At 48.4% G+C, this 19,453-nt stretch overlaps 1 protein-coding gene and 1 non-coding gene across 11 annotated transcripts in view; one reads left to right on the forward strand and one right to left on the reverse strand.

Annotated features, from left to right (window-relative positions):
* The window catches only part of SLC2A5 (solute carrier family 2 member 5), a 49,047-nt gene that overhangs the window by 689 nt on the left and 28,905 nt on the right, over nt 1–19,453 (forward strand). The window contains exons 1-4 of one of the 10 annotated variants that reach the window (XM_054524773.1): nt 11,490–11,552; nt 12,263–12,599; nt 13,195–13,266; nt 15,340–15,430. The exons of 1 other annotated variant lie outside the window; for it this stretch is intronic. In XM_054524773.1, coding sequence (XP_054380748.1) covers nt 15,398–15,430 — 33 coding nt within the window. In that variant the 5' untranslated portion in view covers nt 11,490–11,552; nt 12,263–12,599; nt 13,195–13,266; nt 15,340–15,397. 10 annotated transcript variants of the gene reach the window in all.
* Nucleotides 1,746–1,929, reverse strand: LOC112131397 (small Cajal body-specific RNA 16). Its single transcript, XR_002913480.1, has one exon. It is a non-coding gene; the product is annotated as a small Cajal body-specific RNA 16 (non-coding RNA).

The following is a 19,453-nucleotide window of genomic DNA, read 5'->3' on the forward strand; positions in this document are numbered from 1 at the left end:
CTGGAACGTGTCCAGCAGGCTGGGATGGTGGGCCGGGGGCTGATTTATAGTGTGAGCTGATTTGTATAGTGTTTCTGATGCCAGTGGGCTAGGGGAGGTCCCCAAACGCCAGTGGGACCTTAACTGCAGGCGGTGTCCAGGCTCTTGACACCTTTGCCAGAAGGAATTCAAGGACAAGTCAGAAAATAGTGAAAGTACAGAGATTTATTGCAAAGCAAAAGTACCCACTCAAGAAAGGAGAGTTCGGGCCTACTCAAGAGAGAGTTGCACCCAGCGGGGTTGGGAGCTTCCACGTTTATGGGTTTCTTTAACCAAGGGGTGGGATATTTATGAAGATTCCTGGAAAAAGGGGAGGGTTTCTCAAAATTGTGGTGTTACCTGTTTTTATGCCAAATATGGATGTCCCAGGAACTGTCATGGCACTGGTGGATGTGGGTTTAGTATGTTTTTTGTTTTGTTTTTTTTGTTGTTGTTGTTTTTTGAGACAGAGTCTCGCTGTCGCCCAGGCTAGAGTGCAGTGGCGCCATCTTGGCTCACTGCAAGCTCCGCCTCCCGGGTTCACGCCATGCTCCTGCCTCAGCCTCCCGCGTAGCTGGGACTACAGGCACCCGCCACCTCGCCCAGCTAATTTTTTGTATTTTTAGTAGAGACGGGGTTTCACCGTGTTAGCCAGGATGGTCTCGATCTCCTGACCTCATGATCCGCCCGCCTCGGCCTCCCAAAGTGGTGGGATTACAGGCGTGAGCCACTGTGCCCGGCCGGGTTTAGTATGTTTTGTTTGTTTGTTTGTTTGTTTTGAGATGGAGTTTCACTCTTGTTGCCCAGGCTGGAGTGCAATGGTGTGATCTTGATTCACTGCAACCTCTGCCTCCTGGGTTCAAGCGATTCTTCTGCCTCAGCCTCCCGAGTAGCTGGGATTACAGGCATGTGCCACCATGCCCTGCTAATTTTTTTGTATTATTAGCAGAGATGGGGTTTCACCATGTTGGCCAGGCTGGTCTTGAACTCCTGACCTCAGGTGATCTGCCCACCTCAACCTCCCAAAGTGCTGGGATTACAGGCATGAGCCACCAAACCCAGCAGGGTTTAGTATGTTAATGAGCACATAATGAGGTCCTACGTGACACCTAGGTCAAATCCAGTGCTATGTTGGTTCCAGTCGGCCTTAGCCAGCTTGGCCCACCTGTTTTTCAGGGCCCCTACTTCTGCAGCTATTTCAACAGTTTCCTTTTGCTAGCCATGCAAAACTGCTGCCTGGAATTTTCTATTCTCCTGAGACCACCCTGTATTATTCCTGTCTCATTTTCACCATGGCTGATTTCAAACCACTGTGGAGAAAAATGTGCGCTTTCGTGGAAAATTGCATTGCTTCAAGCATACTCTTCCCGATCCAACAGGGCCCTGCCCTTGCGTTGCCTTTGAGCTTACAGTTCTGTAAGTTGTAGATAAATGATGTCCCAGCAAAGTAGTTGTCTTTAAAACAATTTTTTTGAGACAGAGTCTTGCGGTGTTACCCAGGCTAGTATCGATTTCTTTTTTGTATTGAGGTGAAATTTACATAACATGAAATTAACAATTTGAAAGTGAACAATTTGGCAGCATTTAGTATATTCACAGAGTTGCACAATTAATGAATAACTTCATCTATTTCTTCACCCCAAAAGGAAAAGGTGCCTATTAGCTGTCACTTCTCATTCCCCCTGCCCCCAGCCCCTGGCAACCACCAATCTGCATTTTTTTTTTTGTCCTGTTTGCAGTATCATACATGATCATCGAACTGCTCCTAGAATGCCCACAGCTGTTACTGCAAATTCAAAACCCAGGAAAGACTTCTGGGAATTTACTTTAGGTCAGGGTTGGGCTGCCTGGTACAAGACTGTACCCACAACTGGCCAGGTTCAAAAACATAGGAGCCTTTCCCCAGACCATCAATCTGCATTCTCTATGGATTTACCTATTCTGTATTTTTCACATAAATGAAATCTTACAATATGCAACCTTTTTCTGTCTGGCTTCTTTCACTCAGCATGTTTTTGAAGTTCATGTAGCATGTATCAGTACTTCTGTTTTTTGTTTTTTTCCTTTTAGAGACAGGGTCCCCCTATGTTGCCAAGGCTAGACTTGAACTCTGGGACTCAAGCAATCCTCCCACCTCAGCCTCCTGAGGAGCTGGGACTAGAGGCATGCACTCCTGTGCCTGGCTCATTTCTTCTTATAGCTGTATAGTATTCCATTGTGTATGTGCCACAATTTGCCTACCTGTTCATCCACCGATGGACATTTTGGCTGTTTCCCCCTTTTGGCTATGTAAATACTGCTGCTACGAACATATGTGTACGTGTATGCTTGAGTACATGTTTTTCATTCTTTTTGGGTATACATCTAGGAGTAGAATTGCCGGGTCATATGGTAATTCTATGTTTAACTTTTTGAGGAACCACCAAACTGTTTTTTCCTCAGTAGCTGAACCATTTTACATTCCCATCAGCAAGGTACAAGTGTTCTAATTTCTCCACATTCTAAACAACACTTGTTTTATTTTATTTTTTTTGAGACAGAGTCTTGCTCTGTCTCCCAGGCTGGGGTGCAGTGGTGGAATCTCAGCTTACTGCAACCTCCACCTCCTGGGTTCAAGCAATTCTCATGCCTCGGCCTCCCAAGTAGCTGGGATTACAGGTTTATTACACCTGTACAGCTGGATTACACCACCACACCTGACTAATTTTTGTATTTTTAGTAGAGACGGGGTTTTGCCATGTTGTTCAGGCTGGTCTTGAACTCCTGGGCTAAAATGATCCACCCACCTCAGCTTCCCAAAGTGCTGGGATTATAGATGTGAGCCACCTCACCTGACCACCAACACTAGTTAATTTCCCTTTTTTTTTTTTTAAGTATGATAGCCATCCTAATGTGTGAAGTGATACCTCATTTTGTTTTTGATTTGCATTTCTCTAGTGAGTAATGATGCCGAGTATCTTTTCATGTGCTTCTTGGTCATTTGCATATCTTCTTTGGAGAAAATAATCTATTCAAGTGTTTTGCCCATTTTGAATTTGGTTGTTTGTCTTTTGTTGTTGAGTTGTAAGAATTCTTTATATATTCTGGATACCAGACCCTTATAAGATATACGATTTGCAAAAATTTTTCTTCTAGTCTCTTGTCTTTTTACTTTTTTTTTTTTTTTATTTTTTAAGAGAAGGAGTCTACCTCCATTGCCCAGGCTGGACTTCAACTCCTTATCTTTCCTGCCTCAGCTTCCCAAGTCGCTGGGAATATAGGCACATGCCACTGTACCCAGCTCATCTTTTTACTTTCTTGATAATGTCTTTTGAGGCACAAAAGTGTGGGTTTTGTTTTGGTCGTGTTTTTTTTTTTTTTTTCTGAAACAAGGTCTCATGCTGTTTTCCGGCCTGGAGTGCAGTGGTATGATCACAGCTCACGCCAGCCCTGACCACTCAGGCTCAAGTGATCCTCCCACCTCAGCCTCCTGAGTAGCTGGGAACAAGGGCATGTGCCACCACCCTCAGCTAATTTTGTTTGTTTATTTGTTTTTAGTATTTTTTGTAGAGATGAGGTTTCACCACATTGCCCAGGCCAGTCTTAACTCCTGAGCTTGAGTGATTCGCCTACCTCGGCCTCTGAGGTGCTGAGTTTGCAGGCATGAGCAACCTCACCCACCACTTTTTCATTTTGATGAGGTTATTGGCAACCTGAAATAATTGAAAGCATTAGAATCCAGTTTAAAGGAGTTTATTCAAGGCCAGGCGGAGTGACTCACACCTATCATCCCAGGCGAGAGGGATTAAAGGTCCCATAAGCACATTCCTTTAAGACTCAAAATAATTCCAATTTCCAACAGCTTTGATTTTGAATTATTTGTTTTCACATTATATATAAGCTGGCTCCTGCACACCACTGGATATTATTTATGGTCTGCCTGGTCTCATTTTCTGTGATCAAAGACAGTGGTCTCATTAGGAAAGAACTTGAATAGACATTTCTCCAAAGATGTACCGATGGCCAACACGAATGTGAAAAGATGCTCAACATCACTCATCATTAGGGAAATGCAAATCAAAACCACAATGAGAGATCACCTCACACCTGTTAGGATGGCTGCTACCGAAAACAAAAACCACAACAACAATAACAACAAAAACCACAACCCAGAAAATAACAAGTGTTGGTGAGGATATGGAGAAACTGAAACTCTTATGTACTGTTGGTGAGCACGTAAAATGGTGTAGCTACTGTGGAAAACAGAATGGTGATTCCTTAAAAAAAATTAAAAATAGAATTATCATGTGATCCAGTGATCCCACTTCTGGGTATATATCCAAAATAATTGAAAACGGGGGCTCGGCGAGATACTTGTACATCCATGCGCATAGCTGCATTTCTCACAATTGCCAAAGGTATTAATAGAAGCAACCCAAGTGACCTCTGACAGATAAATGGTTAAACCAGATGCGGTGTGTGCACAATGGAGTATGTTCCAGCCTTAGGAAGGCAATCTTGTTCCATGTTACAACATGAAGGACTCATGAAGACATGCTCTAAGTCTTCGGAAATCAGTTACAAAAAGGCAAATACTGCATGATCCTACTTACATGAGGTATCGTGAGTGCCCAAATTCGTAGAAGCAGAAAAGTAGAATGGTGGTTGCCAGGGGCTTTGGAGAGGGAAAATGGGGAGTAGTTGTTTAATGGGGACGGAGTTTCAGTTTTGCAAGATGAAAAGGTTCTGGAGATCTGTTTCATAACAATGCGAATATACTTACCACAACTCAACTGGTACATTTATTTAAAAATGTACAGTTAAAATGATAAGTTTTATGTTATGATGTTTTTAAAAAGAGGGATATCAGCTGGGCGTGGTGGCTCATGCCTGTAATCCCAGCAATTTGGGAGGCGGAGGTGGGCAGATCACCTGAGGTCGGGAGTTCGAGATCAGCCTGGCCAACATGGTGAAACCCCGTCTCTACTAAAACTTCAAAAAATTAGCTGGGCATGGTGGCTCACGTCTGTAATCCCAGCTACTCGGGAGGCTGAGGCAGGAGAATCGCTTGAGCCCAGGAGGCAAAGGTTGCAGGGAGCTGAGATCACGCCACTGTACTCCAGCCTGGGCAACAGAATGAGACTCTGTCTCAACAAAATAAACAAATAAATCAAAAATAAAAAGAGGAGTGTCTATCCAGGGTAATGTGTAACCGACAGAAGCCCCCTGGGTCCTGAAGAGCCTCTGCTGCTCCGGCTTTCACGTCTTCTGCCTGTGCTTCTCCAGGAGCATGCCCTTCCTGTGCACGTGCACTCTGATAGGCGAGGTCAAATTCTGTTCTTGGTAAGAAAACACATAGGCACCTTGTCATGTCTCTGAAGTTTACACCCCAGGCGTATCAGAGCGTGATCAACAATCTCTGTGCCTCGGGGACATCTAGTAGGAGCTTGGAAGGGAGCGCAAGTGAGGACAGAATACACAACTGGCTCCTGAAGGAAGATAAACTTGGAAGGCGCACGTTTTCTGGACCCTCCCTGCAGACTTGGGTTCCGGCGGCCAGGTGGCATGCCCAAGGTGGGGTGTGGCTTTTCACAGAAGAGGAAGAGGGAGACACCGCACGTGGGCACTGGAGTTGGGAGGTCCTGTGTCAATCGACTGGATGCACCCCTCTCCCTTCCCCAGACGAGATACACTGCCTGTGCCAAAAGCAAAGCAAGTGCACTGTGGGGTGGTCAGGTCCACTCTGAATCTGTTAATGATTCCTTCCTTATCTAAACCTGGAATGTGGGAAAAGAAAAACAGCCGAGCAGTGTGAGCCCTGCGAGGTTCGCAAAATTTATTAGGCCCAGAGAGACGTGAGTGGGAACTTGAGTCACTTCCCCACCCACGTCCAGGGCAGCTATTTGACGACATTTTGTTCCTGATAGCTGCCTCGCCCATTTTCTTCAGGGTTTTGGAATTCACGGTACAAAGAACAATGTAGAGTCGATCTACAGTTTACATGGTTTTGATGTAAATTCTTGGTAAAGAACTGTGTCTTCTTTAAATGAAATGTTTTTCAATAGTTTTTGGGGATACAAGTGGTTCTTGGTTACATGGATAAATTCGTTAGTGGTAATTTCTGGGATTTGGGTGCACCCATCACCCAAGCGCTGTACACTGTACCCAATATGAGGTCTTCTTTCCCTTTCTCGCCTCCTGTCAGAGACATTGGAACCAGAGCGACTCCATCTTGAATAGGGACCGAGTAAAGTGAGGCCGAGACCTACTGGGTGGCATTCCCAGGAGGTTTAGGCATTAGTCACAGGATGAAATAAGAAGTCAGCACAAGGTCACAAAAACCTTGCTGATGAAAGGATGTGGTAAAGAAGCCACAAAAACCCACCGAAACCAAGATGGTGATGAAAGTGACCTCTGGTTGTCCTCACTGCTCATTATATGCTAATTATAATACATTAGCATGCTAAGAGACATTCCCACCAGTGCCATGACAGTTTACAAATGACATGGCAACCTCAGGAAGTTACCTTATGTGGCCTAAAAGCGGGAGGAGCCCTCAGTTCTGGGGAACTGTCCACCTCTTTCCCAGAAAACTAGTGGATAATCCTCCCCTTGTTTAGCAAAGAACAATAACTAATTATAAGTATAATCAGTTGAGCAGCCCAGGCCACTGCTCTGCCTATGGGGTAGCCTTTTTTTTATTTCTTTACTTTCTTAATGAACTTGCTTTCACCATACTCTATGGACTCACCCCGAATTCTTTCTCACATGAAGTCCAAGAACCTTCTCTTGGGGTCTGGATCAGGACCAACACTCCCATTGCCCCTCCCTCCCTTCCTTCCTTCCTTCCTTCTTCCCTCCTTCTTTCCCTTCTTCCCTCCCTCTCTCCCTCCCTCCCTGTCTCCCTGTTTCACCTTTGTTGCCCAGGCTGGAGTGCAATGGAATGATCTCGGCTCACTGCAACCAGGTTCAAATGATCTCCTGCCTCAGCCTTCCGAGTAGCTGGAATTACAGGTGCCTGCCACCAAGCCCAGCTAATTTTTTTTTTTTTTTTTGTATTTTTAGTGGAGATGGGGTTTCACTATGTTGGCCAGGCTGGTCTTGAACTCCTGACCTCAGGCGATCCACCTGCCTCAGCCTCCCAAAGTGCTGGGATTACAGGCGTGAGCCACTGCGTCCAGCCTTTTCTGTTTTGTTGTTGTTGTTGTTGTTGTTGTTGTTGTTGTTTGAGACAGGTTTTGACTCTGTGGCCCAGGCAGGAGTGCAGTGGCGCTATCTCAGTTCACTGCAACCTCCACCTCACAGGCTGAAGCAATCCTTCCACTCCAGCCTCCCAAGTGGCTGGGACTACAGGCGTGCAGCACCATGCCTGGCTAATTTTTGTATTTTTGTAGAGACAATATCTTACCATTTTGGCCAGACTAGTCTTAAACTCGTGAGCTCAAGCGATCTGCCTGCCTCAGCCTCCCAAAGTGCTGAGATTATAGGCATGAGCCACCATGTCCAGCCTTCCTTTTTTCTTTTAAAAACCCACTTGTAAGCCTTGGCGTGGTGGCTCACACCTATAATCCCAGCACTTTGGGAGGCCGAGGCAAGCGGATCACGAGGTCAGGAGTTCGAGACCAGCCTGGCCAACATGGTGGAACCCTATCTCTACTAAAAATACAAAATTAGCCAGGCGTGGTGGCAGGTGTCTGTAATCCCAGCTACTAGGGAGGCTGAGGCAGAAGATTCGCTTGAACCTGGGAGATGGAGGTTGCAGTGAGCCGAGATCGCGCCACTGCACTCTAGTCTGGGCAACAAGAGTGAGACTCCATCTCAAAAAAAAAAAAACACCACACTTGTAACTATTGCTGGTAGGAACATACATTCAGGGCAACTTGAATCTATGCTCCTGGGTTGCAGTCCTCAAACTTGGCCCAAATAAACTCCTTACTTGTATGGATTTCGCCTCAGTTTTTTCCTTTAGATTAATAAATGGGTGTGGCCAAGAGCCATTTCCTCTCCCCATCAATCAAGCAAGCCAAATATAGACACCACCTTGATAACAACCCCGTTTTGTGCGTCAAAGGCACATATAGGCATTTCTGCTATCATGTGATATACATGTTCCTAAAGAACAGGACATTCTGCCAAGTGGCACATAAAAATAACAGGGCTTAAGGGGAGAAAGGACTGGCAAGGACCATTTGAATCCTATGCAGTTTTACAATCTGAACACAAACAAGTATAAATGCAGTCTTGATAAGCACAGCAGCTAGGGCAGATCTCCACCGCCTGGGGGAACTCCTGCTTTCTCTTCTCAGATTAGGGCCTTTGGGCCTTTCACTCCTAGTAGAGCTGTTCATCAAAATTGAAAATCCAGCCAGGTGCAGTGGCTCACGCCTGTAATCCCAGCACTTTGGGAGGCCGAGACGGTCAGATCATTTGAGGTCAGGAGTTCTAGACCAGCCTGGCCAACATGGCGAAACCCGGCCTCTACTAAAAATACAAAAATTAGCCAGGCGTGGTGGTGGGCGCCTGTAATTCCAGTTACTCAGGAGGCTGAGGCAGGAGAATCGCTTGAATCTGGGAGGTGGAGGTTGCAGTGAGCCGAGATTGTGCCACTGCACCCCAGCCTGGGCAACACAGCAAGACTCCATCTAAAAAAAAAAAAAAAAAAGCCGGGTGTGGTGGCTCACGCCTGTAATCCCAGCACTTTGGGAGGCCGAGGCGGGTGGATCACCTGAGATCAGGAGATCGAGACCAGCCTGACCAACATGGTGAAACCCCGTCTCTACTAAAAATACAAAAATTAGCCAGGCGTGGTGGCAGGTGCCTGTAATCCCAACTCCTCGGGAGGTTGAGGCAGGAGAATCACTTGAACTTGGGAGGCCGAGGTTACAGTGAGTTGAGATCATGCCATTGCACTCCAGCCTGGGGGACAAGAGTGAGACTTTGTCTCAAAAAAAAAAAATCGAAAATCCAATTCAGGCTATAATCAATTAAAACAAACAAATTACATATGAAAATATCTTCAACTGTCCTCCTAACTCCACCATTTATTTTAAGATTATTGAACGGGTCACAGGGGAGTGACAACTGTCTGGGCCAGTGGCACGAGAGTAAAAGAATTTACCAAGACAGTTGTAGGTAGAGAAAGATAGATTTATTAGAGAAAGTAGAAAAATATGTTGCAAGGAGGCAATGGGCGGTATCAGCAGAAGAGGAGCGGACTGCAAGGCAACAAAGGCTTGCTGGAGATTTTATAGGATGGTTCTTGGGATGATGGATTACGCCATGGCTGCAGGAGCTAACCTGCCTTCTTCTGTCAGCCGGGATGTTTGATAAATTGAGGCGTTTGATGATAAGCGGGAAGTTTGTGAGTTATGTGTGTTATTTGCTCAGGAGGGCTACACTTCCTGGGACATAAACACAGACCTATAACTCGTCTGCTTCCTCTTTGTTTATCTGTTCTGGACCATGAAGAAAGGCAGATTTATAGCTTATTTGCTTTTTCTTGCTTTCCCCTGGTGTTGCCAACCTGACTCCTTTTCCCTAATTAGGACTACACAGAAAGCTTGGAAAGCTCTTCTTTTTTTGTTTTGTTTTGTTTTTTGAGACAGGATCTCACTCTGTTGCTCAAGCCGAGTTCTGTGGCTCAGTCACAGCTCACTGCAGCCTGAAGTTCCTGGCTCAAGCAATTCTTCTGCCTCAGCCTCTCAAGTAGCTGGGACTACAGGTGCACACCACCACACCCGGATAATTTTTGATTATTTGTAGAGATAAGGTCTCACTATGTTGCCCAGGCTGGTCTCGAACTCCTGGGCTCAAGCGATCCTCTTGCCTCGGCCTCCCAAAATCCTGGGATTACAGGAGAAAGCGCTTCTTTAAATCACAAAACTAGCCCAGAGCCCTGCAGAATTTGCAGCGTTTTCTCTTTAAGGTCTTCATTCGTTGTGTGAAAGGAAAATAAAAAACTCAGGACCCCAGTTCACTCTGCCAAAAAGGAAAAAGAAAATTAAGCTGAAAGCTGAGTCATGCAAGGAGCTGTCTTTCCTTTTGTTCCTAAGCAGACAGTGACAGATAAAAGGTTAAATATCCCCACAAGTAGCTACTCTGTGTTCACTTCACTTTATGTAAAGTGCTGATTTACTGAGCAACAGACAGACATGTAATTGATGATTCCTCTACTTGTACCTTTTCTCTTGTAACATGTAGATGACCATACTCTCCCTCTTTCCCCTCCAGCCAACTTTTCTTTAAATATTGAAGCCCTCAAAATCATCTTTGGAGAAAGGCACAGACCACAGACTGTTTCTGAGATTCTGCTTTTTTCTTCTGGGCATGTCCTTAACCTTGGCAAAATAAACTTCTAAATTGATTGAGACCTGTCTCAGATACTTTTTGGTTTACAGTTGCTAAGCCTTGCTCTTTCGTTGAGAGAATGCTTGCCCCCCTCTGCCCCACCACCACCTCAAACTATTATATGAATATGCTGCTAAGAACGCAAACACAATTTCTGCATTCTACTGACAGTATTCTCTTTTTTTTTTTTTTTTTTTTTAATTTTTGGAGATGGAGTTTTGCCCTGTCACCCAGGCTGGAGTGCAGTGGCTCCATCTCAGCCCACTGCAACCTCCGCCACCTGGGTTCAAGCGATTCTCCCGCCTCAGCCTCCTGAGTAGCTGGGGTTACAGGCTCCCACCACCAAGCCTGGCTAATTCTTGTATTTTTAACAGAGACCAGGTTTCACCATGTTGGCCAGTCTGGTCTTGAACTCCTGTAATCTGCCTGCCTTGGCCTCCCAAAGTGCTGGGATTACAGGCGTGAGCCACCGCACCTGGCCAGCATTCTCTTGTTTACCATCTGCAAATGAACTAACTAACTCACAGGATAGAAGCATGTACTGAGTGAGGCAGAAGAGACTCTGCCATTTGCACCACCAGGGGCTTTGGTAGAATATCTTCCTGTTTTCTGTCCTAACAGATTTTCAGGCATGCATTTAATAGTTTTACCAGTGAGAAACAGTTTCGGCTGCAAGTGACGGAAAACAAAATGAAGGATTTTTCTTCCCTACTAAGTCAGGTCGGTGGGGAGCTGGGATGGTGCTCCACAGGGTAAGGGGCCCCAGCTCCTCCTAACTTGGTGCTCTGTCCTGTGGGGCTTCAATCTCAAGGCCCAAGCTGGTGGCATCTACTTTCCAGGAAGCAGGATGGAGAAAGAGGCAAAGCTAAGAGAGCAAAGTTTCTGGAAGCTGCCTGCCATATGGCATCTTGCATACATTGCATTAAGCGGAACTTTATGTCTGTACTGACTGCAAGAGCAATGGGGAAATGTCTTTATTTTGGGCAGCTGCAGGTCTTGCTCCCAATTCTATTACTACAGAAGAGGCACTGGCCAAATGGATTTATGGATGGGGAGGAGAAGCCATTAGCAGCCTGTACAAAAGAGGCCCGTGGCAAAACTTTAAAATTCTAGAACATTCCTAGCAGAGGTGAGACCAGTAGTGACTGAAGTCCTGGTATCATTGTCTGGTCACAGAACAGCCCGGAGATGTGCCAGCCTGCTTTGTGGTATGCTGTTAACTCAATATTTTGCCCTGGTTAAATTTTTCTTATATAAAACATTTGCTTTTCATTCTGATTCAGAAAGGTAACTTTTATTTCTGTTTTACTTTTTTTTTCTGGAGACAAGAGTCTCACTCTGTCACCCAGGCTGGAGTGTAGTGGTGTGATTTCAGCTCACTGCAACTTCCGCCTCTTGGGTTCAAACGATTCTCCTACTTCAGCCTCCCAAGTAGTTGGAATTACAGGCGCACATCACCACGACTGGCTAATTTTTTTTTTTTTTTTTTTTTTTTTTTTTGGTATTTTTAGTAGAAATGGGGTTTCACCATGTTGGCCAGGCTGGTCTCGAACTCCTGACCTCAAGTGATCCACTTGCCCCAGCCTCCCACAGTGCTGGGTTTACAGGCTACCACACCTGGCCTAGTTGTGTTTTATTATAACAGTAACAGAAACGCTCCTATTTCCTCTCCCCCACCCTGTCACCAAGTGATTGTCAATTTTCCATCCTAAATATCCCTCAAGTGTATCTACTTCTGTCTTCTCCATCCCCATGCTGGTACAAGTCACATTGTTCTTTCACCCGGGCTATGGCAAAGACCTTCCACTGCTCCTTTTCCCCACTCCCAAATCCAGCGGTCTCTTGTCCCCTCTTCAGTTCACCTCTGGACAGCCAGATGGAACTTTAATTTTTAATTTAATTTTTTTTTTATTTCTAGGGACAGGGTCTTGCTCTGTCACCTAGGCTGGAGTGCGGTGGCATGATCGAATTCCTGGGCTCAAGCAATCCTCTTGCCTCAGGTCTGCCAGGACCACCCCCCTCCCCTCAGTCCCACCTCACCGCCGCCATCCCCCTCCTCCATCTTTGAGCCACCAGGCTTCTCACAGTCTCCCACCCCGCCCTGCTCTCGGAGCCTGCAGGCCTCGGCCTAATGGCGGCCTGAGGCAGGGGCCTGGAGGCTGGTCCGCCCGCCACGAAGGTTGGGGGGTTCCTGGCCAGAAGGAGGACCCGGGCGAGGCTGAGGGGTACTCGGGCAGAAGCTGAAGGGGACCCGGGTGAGGCTGAGGGCGACTCGGGCAAAGGCGGAGGGGAACCCGGGCTGAGGCTTGGGGGGATCTGGGCTGAGGCAGAGGGGGACCGAGGCTGAGGGGGACCCGGGCCGAGGCAGAAGCCGAGGGGGATCCGGGCCGAGGCAGAAGCCGAGGGGGGATCCGGGCCGAGGCAGAGGCCGAGGGGGGATCCGGGCCGAGGCAGAGGCCGAGGGGGGGATCCGGGCCGAGGCAGAGGCCGAGGGGGGATCCGGGCCGAGGCAGAGGCCGAGGGGGGATCCGGGCCGAGGCAGAGGCCGAGGGGGGATCCGGGCCGAGGCAGAGGCCGAGGGGGGATCCGGGCCGAGGCAGAGGCCGAGGGGGGATCCGGGCCGAGGCAGAGGCCGAGGGGGGATCCGGGCCGAGGCAGAGGCCGAGGGGGGATCCGGGCCGAGGCAGAGGCCGAGGGGGATCCGGGCTGAGGCAGAGGGGTCCTGGGCAGGGACAAGACCCACCCGGAGCCCGCAGGCCCACCAGGCAGAGGGACTGGCTGAGCGGCCCGCAGCCTGGCGTCATGACGGCCTCCCGCCACGCCCTCCTCCCCGCGCTCGGCTCCCTCCAGGGCAGAAGCACGGGTCGAGCGTTGGTGACGCCATGGCTGTGCTTGCGACGCCCTGTCACTGGCAAGAACCAGGTACTGCGGCCCGCAGCTCCCGGGATGATCCCCTCTGGCCCTGAGGGCCTGGCTCACTGTCCCCGCTTCCCCAGGCCGGGCCGTCAAGGCGGGGACTGGGAATGTCCGCGTCCCCAGCAGCAACCCCCGTTTTTAGTTACCCCCTCGCCCAAAGGCAGGGAGAAGTGGAAGATCTGGGCCTAGATAGAAGCAGGTGTCATGCACTTGACATGCCTGATGACTACAAACTTTGGACGATTATTTTTGCTGGGAGGGTGGGGGACGGAGATGAGTCTCGCTTTGTCGCCCAGGCTGGAGTGCAGTGGTGTGATCTAGGTGCACTGCAACCTCCGCCTCCCGGGTTCCAGCTACTCTCCTGCCTCAGCCTCCCAAGTAGCTGGGATTACAGGCGTCTGCCACCATGCCTGGCTAATTTTTGTATTTTTAGTAAAGACGGGGTTTCACCATGTTGGTCAGGCTGGTCTTGAACTCCTGACCTCAGGTGATCCACCCACCTTGGCTTCCCCAGGTGCTGGGATTACAGTCGTGAGCCACCGCACCCGGCCGGATGCTTCTTTTTGTTGGATTGCGCACCTGTACCCGTCTCCTCACTCCCCCATCGTTGATTTCCTCTCCCCACCCTATCCCTGCAATTAAAGTGCATTTTCTTTGGAAACTTTTTCTAGATCTTTGAAATAATTGGAAACCTCTGGTCTTGCTATGCGTTAGTCACAAGTCAGTGTGCTAGGACAGTGGTACACAGAAGAAAAAGACAGGCAGTGAAACTGGTGAAAGGGAATGCTGAGTTCTCCCTTGTGAATAGGGACCCCCCCCCGCCGCTGACCCCCCAACACACACACACAGACGGCCACGCTGATAAGCTTCTCACAGTCTCCCACCCTGAGCAACCCTGGGGATTTGCTGCTAATGCGAGGAACAGTGCCTAACACAGGCTCCCAGTCTCTGCTTGTTTAAAGATGCATGAGATTCGGAATCAATCACTAAAGTAACTGGATTTACGCCACAGCAAATAGAACTGGGAGTATGTCCTGTAAAGATGAAAACCTGCGGGACTTGTGAGACTTTGGATTTTGGCCACTTGCCCTGGCGTGCCGTGTGACAGCTGAATGAGTGCCAAACACGGGGGACTGACAGTGGCCTGGCCTTGAGATGGCCGGACCTGGACCAGCAGGTGTGACTCACTTTCCCTGCCCTGCCTGGAAAGGGATTCGAGGTATTTACCACCTTCCCAGTAGTGATGAATACACAGAAAGTAACATCTCTAGGTCATTCTGAGCTCCTTAAAATGGAAAATAAGAGGCCGGACGCAATGGCTCACACCTGTAATCCCAGCACTTTGGGAGGCCAAGGAGAGTGGATGACTTGAGGTCAGGAGTTCGAGACCAGCCTGGCCAACACGGCAAAACCCCGTGTCTACTAAAAATACAAAAATTAGCCGAGCGTGGCAGTGCACACCTGTAATCCCAGCTACTCAGGAGGTGGAAGCAGGAGATTCGCTTGAACTTGGGAGGCGGAGGTTGTAGTGAGCTGAGATCATGCCACTGCACTCCAGCCTGGCGCAAGAGCGAAACTCCGTCTCAAAAAAAAAAAAAAAACAGAAAATGAGAAACTTTCCCCAAACAGTATTACACGGTGACTTGGGTAAAACTGACTCTCCACCAAGAGACACTTGACTGCAGTTTTCCTGGCAGGGACAGCATCTATGAGGTCTCTAGTGGCCCAATCTGTTGCCCTCGTATTACCTGGTGTCATGTAGGGTGGAGGACAGCTGTTGTTTGCCACGTGTTCCTGACAGAAATAACCCTTCCAGTCATTCACCATGAGCCTGACTGGTAGAGACTTTAGCAATGGGGAAATACCGCAGACTGTTCCATCAGGACAATGCTGGGCCTGCAGTCCCCAGGGGGCACCCACTTACTTAGCCAAACCCCAGACGTTTCATTTAAAAGCAGAAGTGAAAGGAAGACCAGGTTCCTGAAAGGGTTATTCTGACTTAATCTGGCTATAAAAATGCTATTGGCTGTTATTTGGCATGGCCAAAGTGCACCCAGAATGTCTTCTCTCTCCATTCAGTGCATGCGTTACTTTGGCTAAAAGGAGGTGAGCGGCACTCTGCCCTTCCAGAGCAAGCATGGAGCAACAGGATCAGAGCATGAAGGAAGGGGTGAGTGTGTTGCTCAGGGAAGGGGGCCAAGAGCAGGCTTGGCTGCCAGGGCCTGTTCAGCCTTCCTGGAGAGTCGCTGGGGGGCTCCTGGTGTTGCAGAGGGAACTCTGTGTTGGGAGGGATCATGGTGGGGAGAGGGGGAACGTCTTGTCCAGCAGGTGGTCTTTTATAGGGAGGAGAGAGGTTTAGAGACAAGTGCTCTGTGAAAATCATTCTACTGGAACAGCCTTTAAAAGCAGGATCTGTAACTGAATGGAAGAGACCCAAAGGATTCATTTGTCCCAACTTGAACCAAACATGTTAGCTGCAAAATCCTTCCGTGGTTGGTGAGATGTTTCGCTCTGCTTTCGTTTTGCTTTTGGCTTCAGGGCAGTTAATTTTTTCAGCAAGTAACATAGCTGAGCTGCCTGAAAGCAAGATAAACTCAGAAAAGGCGTTCCTTGATTTGAATTTAGTTCAGATCTGTCACGTAGGTTTCCTGCCTTTTAGATACTGAGGCTCCCTTGTTTTAGAGAGGAAAGATTTTCATGGACTCCCGCAACATAATTGCAGTTTACTTTCTAGATTCCCTTGATTGGGGAAAATGCATAATGTCAGAAAAGTAATACTGACTTATTAACACTTTATAAGAATTTGCATTTATTCATCACAATAGCATCTGCTTATATTTGGAGTGGAGGAAGGGTAGTGCACATTTTTCCAAAACAGCATTTGTTCAGGCATGGATGTGAGACCCTCACCATAGGCAGACTGGAAACATGCTCTATAGCACATAGATTAAGAGTGGGTCTTGGGAGGCTGAGGCGGGTGGATCACCTGAGGTCAGCAGTTTGAGACCAGCCTGGCCAACATGGTGAAACCCCGTCTCTACTAAAAATACAAAAATTAGCCAGGCGTGGTGGCAGGCGTCTGTAATTCCAGCTACTCAGGAGGCTGAGGCAGGAGAATCACTTGAACCCGGGAAGCAGAGGCTGCAATGAGCTGAGATCACGCCATTGCACTCCAGCCTGGTCAACAAGAACGAAACTTCATCTCAAAAAAAAAAAAAAAAAGAGTGGGCCTGGGAAGTAGAAGCCCCCAGGATTCATTCCTGCTCCATCCTATTCTAGCTGTGGGACTTGGGCAAGTTCTTTAACTCTTCAGTGCCTCAGTTTTCTCATTTGTAAAATGGGAGGAATAACCATACCACCTCATAGGGTGCTGGAGCAATTAAATGAGACAATGCATGTAAAGTACCTGGCACAGAGTGAGTTCCCTGTAAATGTTACTACTTTTCTTTCTCTCTCTCTCTCTCTTTTTTTTTTTTTTGTTTTGACACAGAGTCTTGCTCTGTCACCCAGGCTGGAGTACAGTGGTGCGATCAAGGTTCACTGCAACCTCCACCTCCTGGGCTCAAGTGCTCCTCCCACCTCAGCCTTCTGAGTAGCTGGGATTACAGGCATGCACCATCACACCCGGCTAATTTTTGTATTTTTAGTAGAGACGGGGTTTCACCATGTTGGCCAGGCTGGTCTAGAACTCCTGACCTCAGGTGATCTGCCCGCCTCGGCCTCCCAAAGTGCTGGGGTTACAGGTGTGAACCACTGCGCCCGGCCATCGTAAATGTTACTACTTTTCAATCATTCTTTAGGCTGGTTTCTCCACTTCCGCGTGATTGCCATTTGGCGCTGGCTAATGCTTTGTTGTAGGGGCTGTCTTGTGTGTTATAAGATGTTTAGCAGCATCCCTGGCTCTACCTTCTAGATGCAGTAGCACCCTCCCCCAGGAGTGACAACCAATGTCCCCGAGAGGGCAGAAGCCCTCAACTGAGACGCACTGCTTTGGAGTCTACTCAGCCCCTTCGCTTGGGTCATCTTGTTTGTCTCACAACTAAGAAAGCGTTAGACAAATCAAGTGTCATCACCTCCATTTTATAGAAAAGAAACAGAGGTGACAAGGACTTAGGTGTTTGGGGGTCAGGAAGGTCCTCTGCTGTCCAGAGAAAGGCACAACTGCCACGTTCCCCACGTCCACCAAGTGCAGCTGCAGAAAGGAATGGAAACCGCCCCCCCCGTGGCAGGCCCTGAAACTGAGTAACACATTGCGAAAGGAAATGATTCAGATGGCCACATGCGAGAGGCGTGGGCTGACCCAGCTGCCCGCTGCCTCAGCCCTCCAGGGAAGGAAGCCTCCTCTGGGCCAGAAGGATGAAGGTGGAGATGGGCTTCCGGCTCCTGAGAGCAGCCTGCCCCTCGGGGAGAAAGCCAGGGCGTGCTGGGCTTCCCAAAACACTCTGAAGGAAGCGATTCCAATAGTCTGTAAGAATCTGGGAAATCATTAAGTGCAGCCGAGAGGGGATGTAGGAGCCCAGGAGAAATGCGGGGGCAGGCGAAGGCTACAGAGGCTGCGCGGTCTGGGGAGGAGGGCGTCTGGCAGTGTGGAGCCAGCTCCCTGCCCCTCAGTGGTTGTGTGGCAGTGGCCTCACTGGCCTTTTCTCTTCTTTTTCTTTTTTCTTTTTTTTTTTTTTTTTTAATTTTGAGACAGGGTCTTACTCTGTTGGCCAGGCCAGAGTGCAATGGTGGGATCATAGCTCACTGCAGCCTTGAAGTCCGGGGCTCCAGCAATCTTGCCACCTCAGCCTCCTGAGTATCTGGGACTACAGGCATGTAGCACCATGCTTGGCTAATTTTTAAATATTTTGAAGAGACGGGGTCTCACTATACCCAGGCTGGTCTTGGGCTACTGGGCTCAAGTGTGCCTTCTGCCTCAGCCTCCCAAAGCGCTGGGATTGTAGGCCTGAGCCACTGCACTCAGCCCTGCTTTTCTCCTATGTAGAGGGCAAACACTGACATCTATCAGATGTGCACCAAGGACTTTCTACCAGGAAAAAAAGACTCTTGGTCTGAAAGAAAAAAAATAAAATGGATTAGGAAAAAAAAAAAGGTACAACAAGGTATTTTACAACTACATAAGAAGTGAGGGCCAGGTGCAGTGGCTCTGGCCTGTAATCCCATCAGTTTGGGAGGCCGAGGCAAGTGGATTGCTTGAGCCCACAAGTTTGGGACCAGCCTGGGCAACATGGCGAAACTTGGTCTCTACAAAATATACAAAAATTAGCTGGGCATGGTGACTGCGCCTGTAGTCCCAGCTGCTCTAGAGGCTGAGGTGGGAGGATCGCCTGAGCCTGGGAGGTAGAGGTTGCAGTGAGCAGAGATAGTGCCACTGCACTCCAGCCTGGGTGACTCCAGCCAGAGTGAGACTCTGTCTCAAAAAAAACCAAGGATTGTTGAGTATAGTTCCCCACCTCAATAAAAAGATGCCAAAGTGCTTTGGAAAATAAAGACACATTTTTGTGGAATGGCTCCACCAGCAACTAGTTGAGTATCCTAGAGCAACTAACACCCCTCTGTGCTCTCCGGGTCCTCACTGATATTCATTTGTAATTAATAGATTAATTAATTAACACACTTGTCACACCTGCTACAGACCAGGCATGGTCCTAAGCGTTCTATACCAGTGAACTCATTTATTCCTGTGGTGGTATGATTATCCTTAAAAAAACATTTTTTTTTTTGAGGCAGGGTCTGGCTCTATCACCCAGGCAGGAATACAGTGGCACAATCATGGCTCATTGCAGCCTCCTGGGCTCAAGCGATACTCCTGCCTTGTTTTTAAATTTTTTTGTAGAGACGAGGTCTCACTATGTTGCCCAGGCTGGTCTCAAACTCCTGGGCTCAAACCATCCTCCTGCCTCGGCCTCCCAAAGTGCTGGGATTACAGGCATGGACCACCAGGCCAGGCCCATTATCCCCATTCTAAAGGTGAAGGAACTGAGAAGCTCAGGGAGTTGCCCAAGGCCACACAGCCCAGCAGGGCCAGGCTTCGATCCCACACTCCTGGGCTCCAGAAGCTGTGCTCCAAACCACCACAGCGGCTGACGATGCTCATCTCTCCCTGCACCTCCCACTACCTGTTTGTGAAACTGAGTTCAACAGTGTGATAAAGTGATGTAGTTTGAAGTACTGATCCTCCATGAGCGCTAAC

This window comes from Pongo abelii, chromosome 1 (genome assembly GCF_028885655.2).
Source record: "Pongo abelii isolate AG06213 chromosome 1, NHGRI_mPonAbe1-v2.0_pri, whole genome shotgun sequence".
In the NCBI taxonomy this organism is placed as follows: domain Eukaryota; kingdom Metazoa; phylum Chordata; class Mammalia; order Primates; family Hominidae; genus Pongo; species Pongo abelii.